This window comes from Stenella coeruleoalba (assembly GCF_951394435.1).
Source record: "Stenella coeruleoalba genome assembly, chromosome: 7".
NCBI lineage: Eukaryota > Metazoa > Chordata > Mammalia > Artiodactyla > Delphinidae > Stenella > Stenella coeruleoalba.
The window spans coordinates 66,479,214-66,501,249 of record NC_137153.1 but is presented as its reverse complement, the minus strand read 5'-3'; the positions used below and the strand labels follow the sequence as shown (position 1 = coordinate 66,501,249).

The 22,036-nt window shown below is 40.4% G+C and overlaps 1 protein-coding gene across 1 annotated transcript in view; it reads right to left on the bottom strand.

Moving 5' to 3' along the window:
• Positions 1–22,036, bottom strand: part of GLDC (glycine decarboxylase) — a 99,240-nt gene that overhangs the window by 55,008 nt on the left and 22,196 nt on the right. The window contains exons 4-11 of the mRNA XM_079926560.1: positions 16,368–16,532; positions 11,725–11,802; positions 10,586–10,733; positions 9,696–9,892; positions 8,053–8,149; positions 2,411–2,516; positions 848–987; positions 116–196 (exon numbers count right to left, since the gene is read on the bottom strand). Coding sequence (XP_079782686.1) covers positions 116–196; positions 848–987; positions 2,411–2,516; positions 8,053–8,149; positions 9,696–9,892; positions 10,586–10,733; positions 11,725–11,802; positions 16,368–16,532 — 1,012 coding nt within the window. The remainder of the gene's footprint in view (positions 1–115; positions 197–847; positions 988–2,410; positions 2,517–8,052; positions 8,150–9,695; positions 9,893–10,585; positions 10,734–11,724; positions 11,803–16,367; positions 16,533–22,036) is intronic.

Below are 22,036 nucleotides of genomic sequence, written 5' to 3'. Positions count from 1 at the left end.
CCTAATGTCATTCCTGCGCCCCCTCACACTCACACTCAGGCCCATAAGAGGCAAAGCCATCTGTGACACCTCCTCAAATAGTCATTATGAGGAACGTGAATTTTGATTTACTTACTGCAGATGACTCACAGCCGAAGATCCACAACAAGTCATCCAGATCTTTTTCATTGACTGTTTCATCAAGAGAAATACCAAGCTATAGAAACGAAAATGAAAGGGAAAACATTAGCTCGAAACGCCAAGATCAGTGCAGAAACTCCAAGAGAGGTCAAAGGGGAGAAAGTGCTGGACAAAACTCTCAGTTGTTCTAAAATAACAGGCTATCATTATGTCCAAGTTGGCCCTTGGGCAAAGTAGGCTAGACCAGTCCCAAACGTCAAAAGATTGAGCGTTTTACAGCCACTTCTGGACTCTAAAAGAGTCCAATGGCTGCAGGGCACTCCTTTTGGTACTAGATATGCTCACTTTTTTCTTAACTTACCTTATCATATCACTTATCGTAGCCTTTACCTTGAACAGTCATATTGTGAACGAAGGAGTATTATGAGCAAAATATGAGCCTAAGAGTCCCATATATGAAAACACAACATCTTAAGGAAAGCTGACAATGGATTATCATTTAAAAGGCCACAAAAAAAAAAATAAAAAAAATAAAAAAAAAAAAAAAAAAAAAAATAAAAGGCCACAATGTTCCAAACTGGAAATGAAAATTGTTTACAAAGAAGTTGTGCCCAAAGGTCCAATACTGATTTTTTTTTAAATAAAGAGAAATTTTAATGAGAAAAGTCATAAAAATTTATAGAATTTGTACAACAAACAAACAAACAAAACTGAAAGTCTGACTTACTGTGTGATCCTCAAACAGCCGAATATTTATTTGCCGCTGAGCAGCCCTGCCCAAGACCTCCTTCACTGAGCAGCCACACTGAATCTTCAAAGTGTCAAAGAACAAGTCATGCTGGAGTTGGTGTCCTGCTCTCTTGAGACCTAGACAAGATAGGATAGCCACCGGTCTCTATGTAGAAACCAGACCCTCTGCCACTGACGCTTCACAGAAGTAAAGAGGTAAATCCTACTACCGTCTGTTCGTACCCAGTGTTTTGGTCGGTGCTTTTTTTAAAAAAAGTAGGACTTCCCTGGCGGCACAGTGGTTAAGAATCCGCCTGCCAGTCCAGGGGGTATGGGTTCGAGCCCTGGTCTGGGATGATCCCACATGCCACGGGGCAACTAAGCCCATGCACCACAACTACTGAGCCTGCGCTCTAAAGCCTGCGAGCCACAACTGCTGAAGCCCATGCACCTAGAGCCCGTGCTCCACAACAAGAAAAGCCATCGCAATGAGAAGCCTGTGCATCGCAGCAAAGAGTAGCCCCTGCTCGCCGCAACTAGAGAAAGCCCGCGTGCAGCAACGAAGACCCAACACAGCCAAAAATAAATAAATAAATTTATTTTTTTTTTAAAAAGGTAAATGTTTATTATTATGCTACAGAAAGTTGTGAAATACATATAAAAATGGAGAAAAAATCACCATAATCACCATCCAGAAATAACTAGTGGTTACTTCTTGGTATAGATTCCTCTAGAAGGGTGTGTGTGTGTGTGTGTGTGTGTGTGTGTGTGTGTGTGTGTGTGTGTGTGTGTGTGTGTGTGTGTGTGTGTGTGTGTGTGTGTGTGTGTGTGATATATCACGTACATATACTTCTTTACCCTTTTTTAAAAAATTTAATGTATCATGAAGATTTTGCTTTTCTACAGATCAAAACCCCTATCATTATTTTTAATGGCTATATAATATTCAAACTTAAATTATGTACCATAATTTAACTAATTACTTATTATTGGACGTTTAGGCTGTTTCCAAGATTGTGCTATTGTAAATAATGTTTCAATGCACACCCTTTACATCATTATCTGATTATTTCCTTTAGATACATTCCTAGAATTTCTGTATCAAATTGTAGGCGCATTTTAAAAGCTTTTGACACAGATTGTTTAAGTGCCTTCATAAAAGTCATACCAATATCAGGATTCTTTTTAATCTCTGCCAATGTAATGAGAGAAACACTATTTTTTTCTTTCAATTTACATTTCTTTGATTAATAGTGAGGTTGAAATTATATATGTTCATTTGTATACTTTCTTTTAAAATTACATTTAATGTCCTTTGTCCAGTTTTCTCTCAGGGTGTTCATTCTTCTTGTGTATGGGGTGGGGGGACTGAGGAAGAGCTCACTATATTAAATATATTAACACTCAGTCTGTCATAGATGTTGAAAATATTATTCCTAGGTTTTTATTTGACTTTTAATTTTGCATGTAGTATTAGACATGCAGTGAGTTTTCAATTTTATTTACTCACATGTATCGGTCTTGTTATAACCAAAAGTTTTAAAACAGAAAACTGACTCACCTTCAGACAAAATCAAAGTGGCATTATGTACCCTCCTAGCAATATGTTCCAGTCCGTGGGACCCATGGTAGATTGCAAACATTGCAGCCATATTCGCCAAGAGAGCCTAAAACGACAAAGAGCTTTTAAAGAATCATGTTCAACAATGTGATATCAGGAAGATGATTAGTGGGAGGGACTGTTGTTCTGACTTGAGATGCCAAAACTAAAAGCAGGTACAAAGCAAAATGATCAGACTCCCTGCCTTCTCTGTGATAGCTGGAGAACATTCATAACCTGCCCAACCATCTGAGGGGTAAATACAGCATCCAAGACACCCTAGCGTCACTATACTAAACCTTTGAATGTGACCATTAGTAAGGCGCTCCATCCATGCAACATAATCATCCCATAAAGGGGAAGATCAGGCTGTCATCAGATATGGAGATGCAATATTTAATGTTGGAAGATAGTGGAACAACAAAGACCTCAGGGGAAAACGGTGAGATCTAAGAATTTTATGCTCAATAATACAGTTCTTCAAGGATAAAAGCAAGAAAAATTTTCAAACACACAAGAAGTCAGGGAGTATAATTCTCTTGAAGCCTTAAATAAACCACTAGAAACTGAATTTCAGCCAACCAAGAGGTGAATGGTGAATCTATGCAAAGGACCACCAAAGATGAAAATGCAGGACGCAGGGGAATAAAACCAAAATGAGTTGGCAGGAGATATATTAGGAAGGGAAAACCAAAACCTACTGGCTTATTCCCTGCTGACAGTAAGGTGACTTTCTCGGGTAAAGATATCTCTCCTGACCGTTGATTGAAGTTTCACAAAAATATTTACAGGGAAGTGTGTATCCTAGTGTGACAGAGAATAGGAAAGAATGGCACTAGAATCTCTCAGAGACTCAGGGATGGAATCCAGCATAGGGAGCAAGGAAGGGACCACTGTCATGGCATCTTGGGTCAGGGAGGAGGATAAAAAGAGGATGGCAAGGGTCAGAAACCAAAATGAGGGCCAATGTGGGGGAAAATCATGGAGGGCCACCTCCTGTCTCTCCTCTCTCTCACCCTATCCCTCACCTGCTTTTCCACCCTAGATCCTACCAACCAGCAGCCTTCTAACCATGCAATATCACCCTAGGTAACTGACCCAAACTCTAATCTCAGACTCCTCACCTGCTTAGTCCATTCAATTCTCCCACAGCCCCTCCCATCTCATTGGTCCAGCACCATGGTTTCTATGAGTTTCCAGTCCCACTAAAGTGACTTTTGTCCTAATGTACTAGGTCAGCAGTTCAAGGTCCACCTTCATGTTCAATCATCCCAAGGTGGGAAGGGGCACATTACAGAACAGAAACACTACTCAGATGAGAAACACAGTGCTTTAAAGTTGGATGATGTTCAATATCAGATCTATTTTGTTAGGTACCCATTTCCTCTGTGAGGCTGTTAGAAGGAATCTCTCTGGGATCACTGCAAAAATGCCAGAAAGTGAAATCAGAGTCAATAAAGAAAATAAGGAAAAGAAGACATCAGAGAACACTGCAGTAGACTTTCTTGGACCAAGTGCCAGAGAGGGTACAGACACTCTTGTGGACTCTGTATAACAATTAGAAATAAATACAGAAGAACCACAACACATTATAGCTATGGAGAGGGCATGTCTGAAGTAAAACATCCATAATATAGTGTATCATGGCTCATGGCTATGCTGCCTGGGAATAAAAACTCAGGCTTGATGTTCACAGAATGCTCTGGAAGCCTCCCATCACAGAGGCTTTGTGGAGGTTGATTCATGTCACTTTTTAAACTAGAGATCATTCTTTCTACAAACAGGAGACTGTATCAGCGAACTGACCAACAAATTAATGAAAAGTACAAAGTCACTTTTAGAAATCCTGGTAAGGCATTAGAGTATCAAAGGAAGTTCAGAGAAACAGAGAGACCAAGAAGATTCAAATTTCTTTGATAATCTGACAAACAACATAATTAGGATACTTAAAGTAATCAAAAGTGAGTCATGGGGACTTCCCTGGTGGCGCAGTGGCTAAGAATCCGCCTGCCAATGCAGGGGACACGAGTTTGAGCCCTGGTCCAGCAAGATCCCACAAGCCCGTGCACCACAACTACTGAGCCCATGCTCTAGAGCCCGCAAGCCACAACTACTGAGCCCACGTGCCACAACTACTGAAGCCCACGCACCTAGAGCCCGTGCTCCGCAACAAGAGAAGACACCACAATGAAAAGCCCGTGTGCCGCAACAAAGAGTAGACCCTGCTCGCCCCAACTAGAGAAAGCCCACGTGCAGCAATGAAGACCCAACGCAGCCAAAAATAAATAAATAAAATAAATTTATTTTTTAAAAAAAGTGAATCATGAAAGGATGCTCAAAATCATTAGTTATTAGGTAACTGCAAATCAATCCCACGGTGAGATATCACTTCACACCCACTAGGACAGCTATAACCAAAAAGAGGAACAGTAACAAGTACAGGTGAAAATGTGGAGAAATTACAACCCTCATATATTGGAGGAGGGAATGTAAAATGGTGCAGCCACTTCAGAAAAGAGTCTGGAAGTTCCTCAATTAGTTCAACATAGAGTTACCAATGACCCAGAAATTCTATTTCTAGGAATATACCCAGGAGAACTGAAAATATATGTCCCCACAAAAACTTATACACAAATGTGCATAGCAGCCTTATTCAAAGTACCCCAAAGTGGAAGCAACCTAAATGCCCATCAATTGATGAATGGATTAACAAAATATGATATATCCATACAATGGGATATTCTTCAGCCATAAAAAAGAATGAAGTATTGATTCCTGATACTGTAGGGGTTCCAAACAGGCCTCCCTAACATCTGCCACTTTAGCACGTGGATTATTTTGAGTTCAGGCAATGGAGACCTTCTGGGCTCAAGAGAAACTACTGCTCCTCCCTTAACTGCCCAGAAGAATTTAAATTGAGGATTTTTCCCAGAAAAGGAGTTATTACCAAAGATAAATTTTATCTAAGTGGCCCCATCTATATGGCAGAACAAACAACTAATTACCAGACATCTTGTTCTTCTTCTTATCATCCAGTGAATGGCCCTCCCATGCTTGGAAGCACCTGGCCCCTATCCTATTCCTTAGCCCAGGATGACATGTATAACCTTATTTACTTTTCTGTCCTTTAACCTCTCATGTATGTGGGGTCTCTGAGCCTCTCATATATGTGGGGATCCTGTATGTATGTATAAAATGTCATTTTCTCATGTTAATCTGTCTCATATCAATTTAATTCTTAGACCAGCTAGAAGAACCTAGAAGGTTAGACGAAAAAATTTTCTTTTCCTTCCCAATTCTACAACGTGGATGAACCTTGAAAACATTATCTCAAATGAAAGAAACCAGGCACAAAAGGCTACATATTGTATGATCTCATTTATATGAAATATCCAGAATAGGCAGATCCATAGAGACAGAAAGGAGATAAGTGGTCACCAGGGGCTGAAGGGAGGCGAGAAGGATAGGAAGTGACTGCTTAATGGGAACAAGTTTCTTTTAGGGGTGATAAAAATATCCAGAAATGAAATGCTGGTGATGGTTACCCAACTTTGTGAAAATACTATCAACCATTGAACGGTGTACTTTAAATGGGTGAATTATATGTAGAGTTAAATCTCAATAAGAGAGCTAATGAAATGTAAATTATACATCAATACCCCTGGACTTCAGAAAAAGCTAATGAAAGCCTATGGTGGAAGTTGAGAAATAAGAGAATATAAAGAAGAAGATATGATGCAAATTCAGACACCTGTAGAAATGTCACAAGTTTACAGAAAGATTTTTTTTTAAAGAATTCAGTAATGAGTTTTCAGAGATTAAAAAAAAAAAAAGTTCTCGGGGCTTCCCTGGTGGCGCAGTGGTTGAGAGTCTGCCTGCCGATGCAGGGGACGCGGGTTCGTGCCCGGGTCCAGGAGGATCCCACATGCCGTGAAGCAGCTGGGCCCATGAGCCATGGCCACTGAGCCTGCGCATCCGGAGCCTGTGCTCCACAACGGGAAAGGCCACAACAGTGAGAGGCCTGCATAACGCAAAAAAAAAAAAAAAAAAAAAAAAAAAAAAATTCTGCACCATCAGTGATGCAAAACTAAGAGAAGTCAAGTGTGGACCCTACAACACTCAAGAGGAATGGGGCAGCCTTGAGAAGAACATGGAAGAGGTGCTACAAGAAGAAGGCTGGAGTAATGACATAGAGTGCTCAAGGAACAGCTTAAAAAATATCAGTCATCTCCGAACAAAAGAGAATAATTATAGGCCTACAAAGAAAATGACACTGGCGTCACAAGCAATTGTTTCATGCAACCAGTTATGAGAAGAAACACGTGAGATGAAATAGACAATGGAGAGTTAGAAAATCTCCAGAATAAGAAAATGAAAATCAGAGAAGACAGGGTATGACTATCTCTAGGGCAAACATCATTTTATTCATTGCTGAAAAACAGAGACCTCTTATGATCCAAGTTAAATAATGAAATATCAGCTATCTATGAACTGGAAGGAAAAAAGAAGTAGGAATGTAACTTTTGCTCATTGTAGAATGCCCAAGTTAACCTGGAAAATTAATTCAAACCTTGAAGCAGAAAGCCCTTAGTGCACTTATGATCAGAAAGACATGTTCTGGAAGAACATGAGCAGAAAGCAGCAGAGGAAGGGAAGATATGTAAGCAGGGAATTCAACAAATGAAGGGTAAACTACAGAAAGTAAAGGCATCACATAAAGATCAATTTGCTGTCAACAGAGGACAAGCTTGTGACAACTGGCTTCTTCCTGCAATACTAGAGGAGCTCTTCCCTGAAAAGCAGCCGCCTCCCTGAGACAAAAAGAATAATACAGGAAAACCAACTGAGGAAACTATTTCAACCACCAATGGATATGGAGCAAACTATAAGCAGACCTTATCATCTACTCCCTCCCTGGAGAGGCCTTCTAAAAGCTGGCGGTGGTGCTGTGAGCCAATGCTCTGAGAGGAAGAACACTGCACTGCCTACTGGGGTATCTGTGAGATCTCTCCCTTTCCCTGACCCCGAATGGAAGAGAACCGAGAATGCATTATATGCTCAGGAGTGGTCCTCCACCTGATCCTAGGAACTGGCTGGATGTCAGAAAACACTGCTCCCTCTAACCTGAGACATTGGGCAACATTCAGGTAACTCCTCCTCTTTTGTCCCATACATTTCAGAAATGTCTCTCATGAGTTCCCAGTAAGAGTATCCCATGGCCACCACCGGCTGGCCAATCTGGACTATCCCCTCAGTACAGTCACCTCAAGCACCTTCACCTTGCCTTCCTCACACTAACCTGGAGGGCCTCCATCTCAGCTCTAAGAGGAGGTGCCCCAGTCACCACCCATAATGGACCTGCCCTGTGGCCAAGAATGCCAGAGACCCTAACAGGTGAAGGGTGTGCATACATGGAACCACAGTAAAATACATTCTATTGGCGTTCTGACAAGACCACAAGGCTTCTCTACCAACAAGATCTTGACATTTTTGGTGTGCACACTGCTCCGTGGATGAATGAAGCAACAACTCAGTAAATGAACAAGTAGCTCATTGCTGTAGACTGTAAGACATTCAGTGAGCAGGTCAGGCATGTGATCTACCTGAGCTGTACAGATGTTGCTGGTAGCCTTGTCTCTCCGGATGTGTTGCTCCCTGGTTTGAAGAGCAAGACGATACACTTCTTTTCCACTGGCATCTCTGGACCAAGAATAAAACATCCGGTTAGTACAGATCATCATAGCACCAGGAGTTGCCATAAACAGAACTGCTTCTTTCCTTCCCACCTTTAAGTGAATTCAGCAAAGTTACTTAGGTGCAAGGCCATAAAGAAACAATTTCCAAACCATCTTCTTCTAAAGGGGACTGTTAATTTTCAGTTTGTACTTTGAGGATTTGAGGCACTGAGATATATACAATAAGCTGGGAACTTTAAAAGAAAATTTTCCAGGAATCACCCAGCCTAATAAAATGATGGTGATTGAGGATTAAACTTCACTCTGAGCTTCTTGGCAGACTCAGAGAAAAGGGAAATACCCGACAAAGGAAACAGAATTTCTATACCAGAAATCTAAAGCAACTATATGGCTATAAATGAAGGATGTTAACAACCTAACACTTGTCTCTAATAAAATTTCTCCTTTCTTAATACAATTAAAAATCTAGATAACCACAAAGATTCAGCAGTCTTAGCCTTTATTTCATCAAACTCTCAGGTCCACTTTCCAGAAAGGTAAGAAGTTCAATACAAAAATCAGAAGATGATAACTGATATATGAAACTCTTTTAAATTAGAAAACCCTCTGTCACATCTCATCTGTTGAAGAGACATCATTGAAAGAAAATGTAATGTAAGAATGCTTAAAGAAACTATTATTTTTTACATTAAAAAGCAAAGTGCCTTTTGCCATCATGTGACAAAGTGTAAGTATTTCAGAACTTCTCATCACTAGCACATCATTCACTAATTCAGACTCTTCACTTACATTAATAGCCCAGCTTTATGAAAGGTCAAAAACAATATGCTAAAGTTCCACAGTAATAATCATGGCATTCATCTCAATTCTCAACCCGAGGATTTTCATCAATGAGAAGCACTCAAGGAAGTACATTTGGAAATTACTCAAATGGCCAAAGGGCAGGCCTCTAGGAAATAATGTAGGTCACACCCAATGTGTGCATGGTAATCTCTTATTGCACTTGTCTTTACATAGCCATGTGGCATGTTAATACTTTTGAGAAAGAAACTAGTTAGATATAAAACACACTTAAAATATTCAGTCTCTCAAGACTTTCATCAATCTAAAATTCATTTCTATGACTTCAATACAAATATGCTATAAATTGTAAACATACTTTTCCAAATATGCACAAATTCATGGCATTCGAGAAGAGGTACATGGCATTTGAGAAAGGCCAGGTATGGGATAATGGGGGGGTGTGTGTGTGTGTATGGGATAATGGGATGTGTGTGTGTGTGTGTGTGTGTGTGTGTGTGTGTGTGTGTGTGTTGGGATGGGGTTGGGGAGTAGGTAGGGCATTGATACCCCAAACATTCATACCCCAAATACATTCTCTCTTCTGACTCTATGTTTACATTTCCTTAATCGACCCAAAATGGCCCAGTTAAATTCGACCCAAAATGGCCCAGTTAAATTCAAAGAGAAATCAACAACTTTTGTGATCAAGAGAAGGAGCAGGAAAACCCATAACCACAATAAAAGGGGAGAAACATGAGCTGCTTTACCTTGTTACCCCCACCATTCTTCCAGGCATCATCCTCACCAAACTTTCTCTGACAGCAAAAAAGGCTGCATGTGGTCCGCCATAGCCCAGAGGCACCCCAAATCTCTGTGAGCTGCCCAGGGCAACGTCCACCCCAAATTCTCCGGGAGGCCTCAGGATACACAGAGCTAGAAGGTCAGTAGCACAGCAGGCCAAGCTCTAGAAAGGAAACAAGAGAAAATGGACAAGGTTGTGACCTTCCCTGAGACCAGTGGAAGGATAGCAAATTATCTCCATTATAGGCAGACTGGCAGAGTTGGTTCCGTATCCTGTGAAATTTATTTACTCATTCATTCATTTAAAATATTTACTGAGTGCCTACTATGTGCCAGGAACCAGTGAAGAAAACAAACTTGAAAAAAGGAGGTTGGAAGGAGGCAGTTTTACCTTACCAAGTGATAAAGGTGTGGAAATTAAAACACACCAAAAAGAGAAACAATAATAGGGCTTCTCTGGTGGTGCAGTGGTTAAGAATCCGCCTGCCAATGCAGGGGACATGGGTTCAGCCCTGGTCCAGGAAGATCCCATATGCCTCAGAGCAGCTAAGCCTGTGTACCACAACTACTGAGCCTGTGCTCTAGAGCCGGCGAGCCACAACTACTGAAGCCTGCATGCCTAGAGCCTGTGCTCCGCACAAGAGAAGCCACCGCAACGAGAAGCCCTTGCACCGCAACGAAGAGTAGCTCCCGCTCACCGCAACTAGAGAAAGCCCGCGCGCAGCAACGAAGCCCCAACGCAGCCAAAAAGAAATTAAACAAACTTTTTTTAAAAATCATGCTAAAAAGAGTAACAATAATAATTCAAAATTGAGACACACCTCCATGGACCCCCCACAAGGAGAGGTTTGCCTACCCCAGCCTGATGGGCTCTCTCCACGAGCTCCGTGAAGTCTTCCACCTTCCCCTCGGTGTCTGGGTACTGGAACAGCGCTCCACTGACATCTTTTCCACTGAAGTCCATTTCATGGGGTAACTTCAGCTCAATGAGGACTCCGGCATACCTGAAAAGACAGAAGACAAAGAACCACCATGCTTTTGGTTTACAGGGAAAGTCAAATCATCTACAGTTTCTTTTCCACGTTAGAGCATGCGTATTCTGTGTCCTTCCTCAGTGCCCCCACCCCCTACCCTATCCCAACACGCACACACCCCCATCCCACACCCAGCCCTTCAGTGGTAACTGTGCTTCACACCAACTCACCTGCAGCCACTGTTAGCACCTCCCCTCCCACTTTCCTGTCAGAACATGTGCCTGAGACAAGAGCAGAAACATGCCTTCCTAGGGCTAAACAACCACTACCTGCAACTACACAGCCATTGCCACTTTGACCTTGGATAGGTCTTAGGTGAGTGGAAAACCTCAGTAAGACAGGGAAGAAGACCTTCCTTAGGTTCCTGAAACTATCTAATTCCTATCATATGTCAGAAAACCACTTCTGAAGGAATGGTGGTATGGGATTGGGGGAAAGGCTTTTACAAGGAGAAAGTAAATAAACACACCCACATGCGGTAGTTGTGCTGTGTCTGTTTTATCTGATTACAGCACTTAAAAAATATAATCTGCTTTCAGCTACATCATACTAAACTAGGTATTATGTGGATTCCCTATGGGCCATGTTTGCAGGAATATATACAAAATCAAAACAGTTGTGTGAGAGTTCCATTTTTACCCTGTGCTTTTCAAACTTTTCAAAACACTGTTGAAACTATTTTAATATTAATTTTCTTTTTTGTAAAAAAGAACACAAAACAATGTGTTCTTTTTGTAAAATATAAAGCAAAGGTGACCAAATCCACTGTGTATTTTTTCCTGAATTCTGACACATCTTACTCACCAGTGAGGTCATGGGAAGAAAGTGGGAGGGAAAGTAAAATTCAATAACCCCAGCTTAAACCAGGTTCAACTCCAGTCAGTTTGGAAATCAGAGGAAGAAACAGCAGAGATGAGCATAATATTATCCCTGAGTTCAAAATACAAATAAAATTAATTACTTGGCTCGAGTCTGGACGACAGCTATTGTCTGTGAGTGGCAACGAGGGTCAACAAAAAACTTCCTCCTCTTGTTGTGTCTGTTGAAAAGAAAAATCCCAATTCGAACATGAACATTAAAGAAATCAGAGTATCGTCTAAGAATGCAAAGCAAAGATGGTACTTAAGGAAAGTCTGAGCATAGGATAAAAAATAATGAGTCATTAAAAACTAATAGTGACATTTCCTGATTAGAATTTCACTGAAATCCAATTCCCATTCTAACCCCATTTAGCAAAATCAATCTTAAACTGGCTTAAATTTTTAAAAATATGCTATGAGGTAAAGAAGATGTGGCACATATATACAATGGAATATGACTCAGCCATAAAAAGAAACGAAATTGAGTTATTTGTAGTGAGGTGGATGGACCTAGAGTCTGTCATACAGAGTAAAGTAAGTCAGAAAGAGAAAAACAAATACCGTATGCTAACATATATATATGGAATCTAAGGGGAAAAAAAGGTCATGAAGAACCTAGGGGCAAGATGGGAATAAAGACACAGACCTACTAGAAAACGGACTTGAGGATATGGGGAGGGGGAAGGGTGAGCTGTGACAAAGTGAGAGAGAGGCATGGACATATATACACTATCAAACGGAAAACAGATAGCTAGTGGGAAGCAGCAGCACAGCACAGGGAGATCAGCTCGGTGCTTTGTGACCACCTAGAGGGGTGGGATAGGGAGGGTGGGAGGGACACGCAAGAGGGAAGAGATATGGGAACATATGTATATGTATAACTGATTCACTTTGTTATAAAGCAGAAACTAACACACCATTGTAAAGCAATTATACTCCAATAAAGATGTTAAATATATATATATATATACTATGAGGAAAAAGAAAGAAAAGGGTAGTGATTAGGTGCGAGTAGGAACAAAAAACTAAGTCTTCTAGATAAAATCATCTGAGAAGTTTATTGCCACAGGAGCATTTAGAGATTATCTAAACCGAGTGTCCTCATTCAAAGGAAGCGGAGAAGAACTCAGATAGGTTGTGATACGTGCAGGTGCCACACAGCTATGGAAGGAACTGCGTTGGGTCTAAGACCCAAATTCAGGAAGTTCTCTAACAGTCCATAGTTTCAGGAAACAAAACTGATGGGGATGCAGAACATTTTGTGTATCACAAGCGCATCTGGGTAAAAAGAAATGAGTGGAGGATACAAGTATATTGTATAAAAAGGAAGATCCACACGACCAGTTAACAGCAAGTTTCTCAATGGAATGCGACTGAGAAACAGCAAGGTTTACTTGTCATTATATCCTTCTCTACTATTTGAAATTTTCCACTATGAACAGGTATTATTCTTATAATAAGCATAAATTCAATAGAGTAGGTAGAGTTGGGAGATACAAAATTAACTGTCCAATACACAAAGCCTTTCAAAGTCTATATCTAAATAACTCTGGAGAGAAGAGCTATCTAAGCCTAAATGACCTCGGATGGAAACAAAAACACTGCTATTGAAGAAAACATTTCCTAAAGATAAGAAACACAAGGTTGTTTCTCAAGGGTAAAATTAAATGCAGGATGGAAGGTATGAGAATTAAGAGAGAGGAAGCAAATCCAGCACTTGCAGAGTGTGCGTTGCCCAGTGACTCTATTAAGCTCAGGAGAGAACCCCTGACCCATCAACTACAAAGGTCTCAGCTTCTGGGCTTCCCTGGTGGCGCAGTGGTTGAGAGTCCGCCTGCCGATGCAGGGGACAGGGGTGACACGGGTTCGTGCCCCGGCCCGGGAAGATCCCACATGCCGTGGAGTGGCTAGGCCCGTGAGCCATGGCCGCTGAGCCTGCGCGTGAGATGAAAAAGGGGATGGAGGTGGGGGATGGGAGAGCAGCGAGAAGGTGGATAAGGAAGAGAGAAGGTGAAAAGAAGTGAAAAGCTTAGACTAGGAACGGCATTCTCCCCCCCACCCCCTTGCTGTCCCTAAGATAACAGGAAGTAGAGCCTGAACCTACCCCTGGGACTGCTTGGGAAGCAGAAGGGCCTGGAACTTAGAGGTCTCCATATCTGCCCAGTGAGTTCGAGGTTCACAACTGCAACACTGTGATTTATAGGAAGTAAATATTTGGTCATTCAGATGACCAAGATATATTTCTCATATATATTTGGTCTTTGTCCACAGTTCCTGGCTCACAGCTCCCAAAAACCACTGGAATTTTCTAAGTGTGAAAAGTGATCAAGGTGTCATTTGTAATGTTAATGAGGTGACTTTTGCATCCCACAGAGGAATGAGGGCTGGTTGCTAAAGGAGCCAACCGTGTGATTAGAGGGTTGGAACTTTCAGTTCTACACCCTGAGCTCCAGGGAAGGAAGAGGGGCTGGAGGCTGAATCAATTGCCAATGGCCAAGATTTAATCACTCGTGTCTATGTAGTGAAGCCTCCATAAAAAACCCAAAGGGTAGGATTTGGAGAGCTTCTGGACTGGTGAACATGAGATTTGGGAAGAATGGGGATCTCTGAGGGAGCATGGAAGCTCTGACCCTTTCAACATACCCAGCCCTATGCATCCCTTCTGCCTGGCTGTTCCTTGATAATAAACTGGTTCTAGTAAGTAAAATGTTTCTCTGAGTTCTGTGCGCTGCTCTGAGGAGGGGGTCATGAAAATTCCAGTCGATTGAATACAGGTAACAACCTGTACTTGAGAATGGCACCCTGAGTTGGAGGGGGTTGTTGGACACCAGCAGATGTTTGTTCATTTGTTTTCAGGTGTGAGAGGAACCCCCCTCCCTGACTGGAATTGGTACCAGAATCCATTTAACCACCCCTCAAGTCTGTGGAAGCCAAGAAAGAGACTTACATGGGCATTCAGAGTGTAAACAAAGAATGTTACCCGCCAGTTCCACAAGGATCAAACCATTAGCCACTGCAGTCAACCCAGTCAGTCGACTAGGGCCAGCCCCCCAAAACCTCAGACAGACACATCATCAATGTGGGCAGATTTCCCTACCAGATGACCATCTACATGAGAATTCTACCTGGAGGGAAGGTAAACTCAAATGTATTCTCGAGGCAATGAACAAAAGAAGGTGAGGAGCTGAAGAATGATTATCAACTAAATACTAACCAAAGTTAACCATGACCCAGCAATTCTACTTCTAGAAATGCATCCTCAGGAAATAATCAGAACTTCTGACAAAGATCTATCCTACAGATGCACAAAAATACCATTAATAACAGTGAAAAATGGGAATAAACAATGTATAACAATAGAGGTGAGGTTACATAAATTATGGTACTTCCATGCAAATGAATATTGCTATGTAGCCAATAAAAGCCACAGTTTAGAAAGCTGACTAAAGAAATGGGGAAATGTTCACAAAATACTGTTAAATAGAAAAAGAAAAGCTATAAAACATTAAATACAACCTGAGAAGAATATTCTTCATAAAACAGGGTGATGCTTATTTACATATTACATTGCAGATTGCTAGTTCCTACCCAATATCCATTCTCCCTGTCACCCATAGTAACAGAACCCCAATATGTAGGAGGCAGCAATGTGCCCATCTGAAAAAAACTGCATTTCCACAGGTCACTTGTAGGTAGGGGTGGTCAATGAAGCATAAGTAAATTGTTGAGTGGAGGCTTCCAAAACACTATTTAAAGAGAGCTTATTTCGCTAGAAGTACCCTTTACTTCTTCCTGAATGCAGGCGTCATGGCTAGAGCTCCAGCAGTCATCTTGTGACCAGGAGGGCTGCGGACGGGACTGTTGTCTGCCATTGCAGTAAACGAAAAATGTTGCCCGCCATCCCAGTTCTACAAGGATCAAGCCATTAGCCACTGCAGCTGCCCACTGATGGTGCACCCTGAGAGGAACTCAGGATGGAAAAAAACAGGAAGTATTATTTGCTTTGGAGACTGGCCCAAGATAGTTAAGATGCATTTCTAAGGAATAATTTCAATGAGCCCAAACTCTTGCATCTTCCCATATATTGAAAAGCACTAACATTAACCTGAGATGTCTGTTCTTTGTGATTAGCAGTAATCTTTTAATGTTCAACTGCATGGTTTTTTCCCAGCAAAAACCTCCTACATGTTCTGGCTCCTCCCTGACCTCTTCAGAGCAGTTCCTCAGAGCTGTGTGAGAGACTGTCTCCGGGGCTCTCATCCTTAGTAAGATCCCCAAATAAAACTTAACTTGCAACTTTTAGGTTGTATGCTTTTCTTCAGTCCACAGGATGAAAGCCTTGCACTAACGATGGTAAAGAGAGAGGGGCATTGGTCCTTGATACTATCTCGGAGTTGCTGTAACATCCCTGAACTTAACATCATGTATGTGAAGAGCAAAACGTCTTTCTTACATAATGTTAAACAATAAACAGCAGTGGCTTTTTAAATGCACTATATTTCACATCTGTTTGTTACCTCAACTAACTGGTATAATGATACTGATACAACATATCTCATAGACACAAATGTGTGTGTGTGTGATAGACAGAAAGAGGGGGCGGGGAAGAGAAAGAGAGAGAGAGAGGGAAAGAGGGACAAAGTCACTGGGCACTGACCGGAGCAGGGAAACCCCTGCCTGCACAGCAGTTGTGAGACTGGTAGATGTCCCTCCCCCTGAGGGAATCTCATGCTGGGCCTCTCACCTGTGGCAGAGCTGCATTGCCTCTGCAGCCGCGGTGGCCTCATCCAGCAGGGATGCATTAGCCATGTCCATGCCTGTGATGTCACACACCATGGTCTGGTAATTGAGTAAACTCTCCAGTCTCCCCTGAGATACCTCTGGCTGGTACGGAGTATACTGGGTGATCCTGTAAGGGACCCAAAACACTATGTCCAAACTGTGAATCCACTATTCAGAAAAAGCTCATGAAATACCTTCATTTTAGAATTCAGTATCTGAAAATTAAGTTTGCCTCTCTTGAGAATCATATAATACAACAATAAGCTTCCTTTTTGTCTTTTGTAAGGAAACTCAGCATTAAATCATAGTAACAATATTATCCTTTGGGGATAATCAGTACTTACTTTTCTATCCCTCTAAATTACTTAATCTTACATTTCTATTTTAATGATCTTATCATAAGTATGCTGTATTGTAAGTTGGCTCTTAAAATCCACTTGAGACTGTCTACGGTATTATAAACAGAATAAAAAAAAAGAAAAAAGCTCACCGCAACCATGGTTCACAATAGAAAAGTATCCAAGAATCTAATACCTAATACTCGAAACTTTTGGTTTTGGGGGAGAGGAGCTTTGTTTATACTGACCAGAAGTTCTATGTGCTCCTAAAAAATTAATAGAGGTCTATTTAAGAAGTGTTGGGAATTCCCCGGCGGTCCAGTGGTTGGGATTCCGCACTTTCACTGCCAAGGGCCCGGGTTCAATCCCTGGTCAGGGAACTAGGATCCCACAAGACACGTGGCATAGCCAAAAAAAAAAAAAGAATTGTCACTATCCACTTATTAAAAGTCTATGGAAGTAAACTCCATACCTATCAAAATTCAAGAATACTAATGGTTAGAAGGCAGCATAGACATGAATTCTAACCTTAAAATCCTCCAGTTATTAGCCAAAAATGTGTCTTTAGGTATGAGAGTTAATCCACTTAGTGACTTCATCACTTTTTCATCCCTTCATTCATTCACTCATCCTACAAATATTTACTGCATGTCTACTAAGTGCCAAAAACTATGATTAGTTCTGGTGGCACATCATAAGCAAGATGGGTACCAGTCCCTGATCTCAAGGAAAATATATTGTAGTGGGGAAAAAAGAGATAAAAAATACATAAGATCATTTCAGAGTGATAAATATTTTAAAGAAAAGAAAATAAGAGGAGAGAGGGTGGCTGAGGACTTGGAAAGAACTGCTATCTTTTCACCAAGAATCCATTACTGTACTACCAAAGTGTGTCAGATTGGGGTCTATGCTCCCACACGAGAGTAACGCTGTTTCATATCCCTATTGTTTTCGTTCTTCCAAGCCTGAAGAGTTATTAGGAAAAAAAATTTTTTTCAACCCCTTTTCCTTCCTCTCCTGATCTGGTAATCACATTCAGGATATTTCCACCTTTTATTTTCTTTTTTCTTTTCTGAAGGCTTTGAAATCAATGTCTTCTTACCTTTGAGGGGGAATAGAATGGGGGAGATTGCCTTACCAAGCAGTACAATGTCAAGACTTTTGAAATAATTTCCCTGAAACTTTCATTGGTATAGTTGTATATGTGTGTGTGTGTGTGTGTGTGTGTGTGTGTGTGTGTGTGTGTACAGCAGAGTATGTTTTTGCTTCAGTTAATTCCTTGAACAGCCTGGCTTAGCAACTGTAAATCAGTTAGCCAAATTCTAAGCGGGTGGTGAACTGGAATAAATGAAGCACACAATACATAATGTAGACTAAGTAGAAAGGGAATCTAAGCAGAAATGGCACACAAAAGGCACAGGCAAGGGGCCACTGTGACCTCAGATCAGATAAGATCTTCATACACAGCATAGTCTGCCACCACAAAGACATATGCTTAGATAGCCTGGCTAACATGAACTTTTCATTTTACTCACAATCATTATTTGGCATACGGACAGACACACAGACTTATACACACACATATGCAAACAAGCATGCATATGTATCAGCTAGCCCATCCAAAGAATTCATCACAGTACTGAACAGAATGTTGAAAAATGTGCAACAAACTCTCTATTAAAAGGAAAATGATTAAATAAATTAGACAATATGCATATAATACTATGGATTGTGAAAATGATATGTAAAAATATTTTCTGACATAGAAGATGCTCATGATACATTAATTTAAAAAGTAAAATGTAAAATACTACAATCCTATTTGTAAAAACGTGAACCAAAATGTAAACAGTGATTTTCTCTGGGTGGCAAGATTAACCATAATTTTTACTTTCTTTTTATTATATGTTCTAAATTTTAAAGACATCAGCTACCATTTATTAACCATCTTCTGTGTGTCAGGAACATGTTTACAACCTTTTTTTGCTGATTATATGATGCATGCTCTTTGCAAAAAGTTGGAAAATTGAGATAACTACTGAGAAAATAAAATCACCCATAATCCCAGAAATCCAGGATAACAATAGTTAACATTTAGGTACATTTCTTTTCAGTCTTTTTTCTGTTGTGTTGTTTGCCCCTTTTCTTGTTAATTTGTGACTTTTCTATATACATTCTTTTTTTTTCTCTAGCTTTACTGAAGTATGATTCACAAAACTGTGTATATTAAAAGTGTACAACATGATGTTTTGATATATGTATACTTTGTGAAATGACCACCACAATCAGGTTAATTAATTTCAGTCTCTTTTTGACATCACAATCATACTTATACTTCAAAGTAAGATGGTACTCTGTATAAAGTTGTGTCTCGATTTTTTTTTTGTTAACATTATTCCATGGACAATTTCTAATAACTTTAAATGTTATTCAGAAATATGCATTTGATTGTTTTATGTTATTAAATCATTTATCATAATTTAACAAGTCCCCTCAAATTGAACATTAATTTTGGTTTTTAAATATTAGAAATAGCATAACAGTGAACATCCTTATCTTTGTATTATTTCCTTAGGATAAATCCCTAGATATGGAATTTCAAATCATAAGGTGTACAGTAATCAATTTCAAATCTTTCGGTACATATGCCATGTTTTTCTCTAGACAGTTCACACCATTCTGTATTCCCTTAAGTAATACAGTGATTCACAGGTTTCCCTGTATCTTCACCAATGCTAAGTATTAAGAAGCTCTGGGTGTCAACCTAAATTCTATAATTTATTACCTGTGAACTGGGACAAGTCACTAAACCTCTCCCTGACAATTTCTCTTGGCCATCAATGGAGATAACATCACCCATATCAGATATTATCTTAACACTCAAGTCCAATTAACATACATAAAGCATTTTGGAAATGGTTAAGTCCTTCCCAAATGCTGGTTGTTTTGAAAAGTTTTTATCCTCTGTTCCGGTCTTAGAAGATTTTTTTTAAACACTCATAGACTTCTCCCAAAGGATTTATTCATACTTCTATTCAGATATTATTAGATATTTCTACTTGGAAACAATTTCTATCTGGAAATTCATCACATCCCATGTCAGCATCACACTCCCTATCCTTCCTCCAACCAGATCACCAAACAAGGTAGTTTCTTTTCTTAAATTCCTTCAAAGTTACCACTATCATGCCAATTCTCAAGGTAAAAAGTCCAGATTTTTTTAGGCCCAAATGATGACCAGTTGCCATTAGTCTTCCTTCCGACATCCTACATCCACCCCTTTGATGCCTTACTAGCCTAGCACAGTGCTTAAAATAGGAAATTATCTAATATTTCTGGTGCAAATGTATGTGTTTGACTTTCCTGCTCAAATGGGGATGGCTCCCCAGTTACCTGCAAGAAAAAGCCCCAAACCTCCCAAACACAGTCCTTCATACCTGAGACCATGCTATTCCTTTGCTCACAGACTTTGGGATTTAATATTCCCCCTCCCTTGTTCAGCCTTTCTCTCCTTGCTCAAAGTCCAAGCTTAGGCTGATGCTAATTAGCACTGCTAAAAGGAGAGAGCTTTAAAACTTTTCCTACAAAGATGACAAATACATGATCCTACTTCTTTTACTTGTAAACTTCTTTTATAATCCACACTTTTTTTTTTTACACTAATAAACAGACATAAATGGTCTTAAAAATCATCTATTAATGGACATGGATTGGTGAGTCTCAAGCCTGGAGATACTAAATAAACCCTCGTTTCAGGAGAAAAATGCTAGCACAGGGCCTGCCATCCTGCATAAAAGGGTTTAGTTGCCCCAGGCAAAACAGTGATCAAGAAAATGTCTATAATCTACAACTTCTATGTTCCAACTGATATTTAACTCAATTGATTTCTGTTTCTAGATATATTTTAATATTAAAAACCAAAAAGTATCTGCATATCCAAGAAGGCATTCTGTTCCGCTCAAAAAGGATGCATGATATATTCAACATGGCATTAACATTTATTCCAAAATAATCAGTATTCTCTACGATTTTAACCAAAAAAGGCGTGGGGGAGTTGCAGGAAGACAAACATTCATGAGATTCTCTCATTTAATCCCAGTGCCAACATTACACAAAACAGAAATAGTCACAAGGGAAATGTAAGTGTTTTGATATTAGTTAACTGATATTATCAGCAATCAAAAATTTCAAAAAGTAAACCCTACAAAATATATTCTAGGCCTAATGTAAATCTTCTTGTAAGAGCCCAAATGTTTGTATTCTCTGGAGGCTATGTTACCCATTGATTTTCACCTCACGTCACCGGAATTTGTTGGTTCCATCTCTATGGCAACCATTCAGAAGGGTGATAATGTGAAGTCTACCCAAGCTCATGTGCACAGCCCTCCCTATCAGGGCTGGCAAGGGCCAGTACCACCCTCTGTTTCAGATCAGCTTTCGGAGAATGCAAAGGAACAAAACTTAAAATGCACCCCAAAACCAGAACTGAAAAGCAAAGAACAACACTGTCTCCCTCTCAAAACCCTGGCGGATCCTAAAGTAAATGAACATATCCACTCACAGCCAGGAAGCAATATGGTGAATATTCTGTGCGGCCACCAAGAGCGAAGACAGCTGGCCAGTATTCAGATGGCTGGAATGCTGCAGCCCATTCATGTACTTGGGAGGCTTGTTTTGTAAGAAGGAGGAGACAGGCCATTTGCTTTTCAAATCAAACTTGGAGTTTACCATCCAAACTTTTACCAATACCCCAGGGGAAAAGAAGCCCTCAGCAATACAAATACCTTCACATGCGTTCACACACACACAAACTCACACACACCCAAAGCAGAAAAACTACTTCTTTGACAGTTCATTCCTGTTCTCCTATTAATAAAGAAATGGAGCATATTGAAACCAAAAGCAATGCAACAGTGATTAGGCCAACAGATCCGGCTTCTATAATGATGAGACGTGAATCACTGCATCTAGGACAAACACCCTCATCAACCAGGACTACCTTTGCACTTATGCAAAAGCAGACAGAAGATGCAAAAGCGCTGTGCTTCCCACATAGTCTAACCTATGCCCTAAGCCACACATATGCCTTGGTCCTCAGACCTACAGGTCTGGGCTTTAGGCACCAGATGAAGGCCCGCTGTGCTGACGGCCCAACACATATTCACTCACAAGACTCAAACACACAGAAACCGCTATGTTTGAGTGTAAGTTCAAACAGAGTGTAAGTTCAGAGTGTAAGTTCACATATGGTAAGTAGTCAAAACAGTACCTCTATTCCTAGTACTAAGAACAC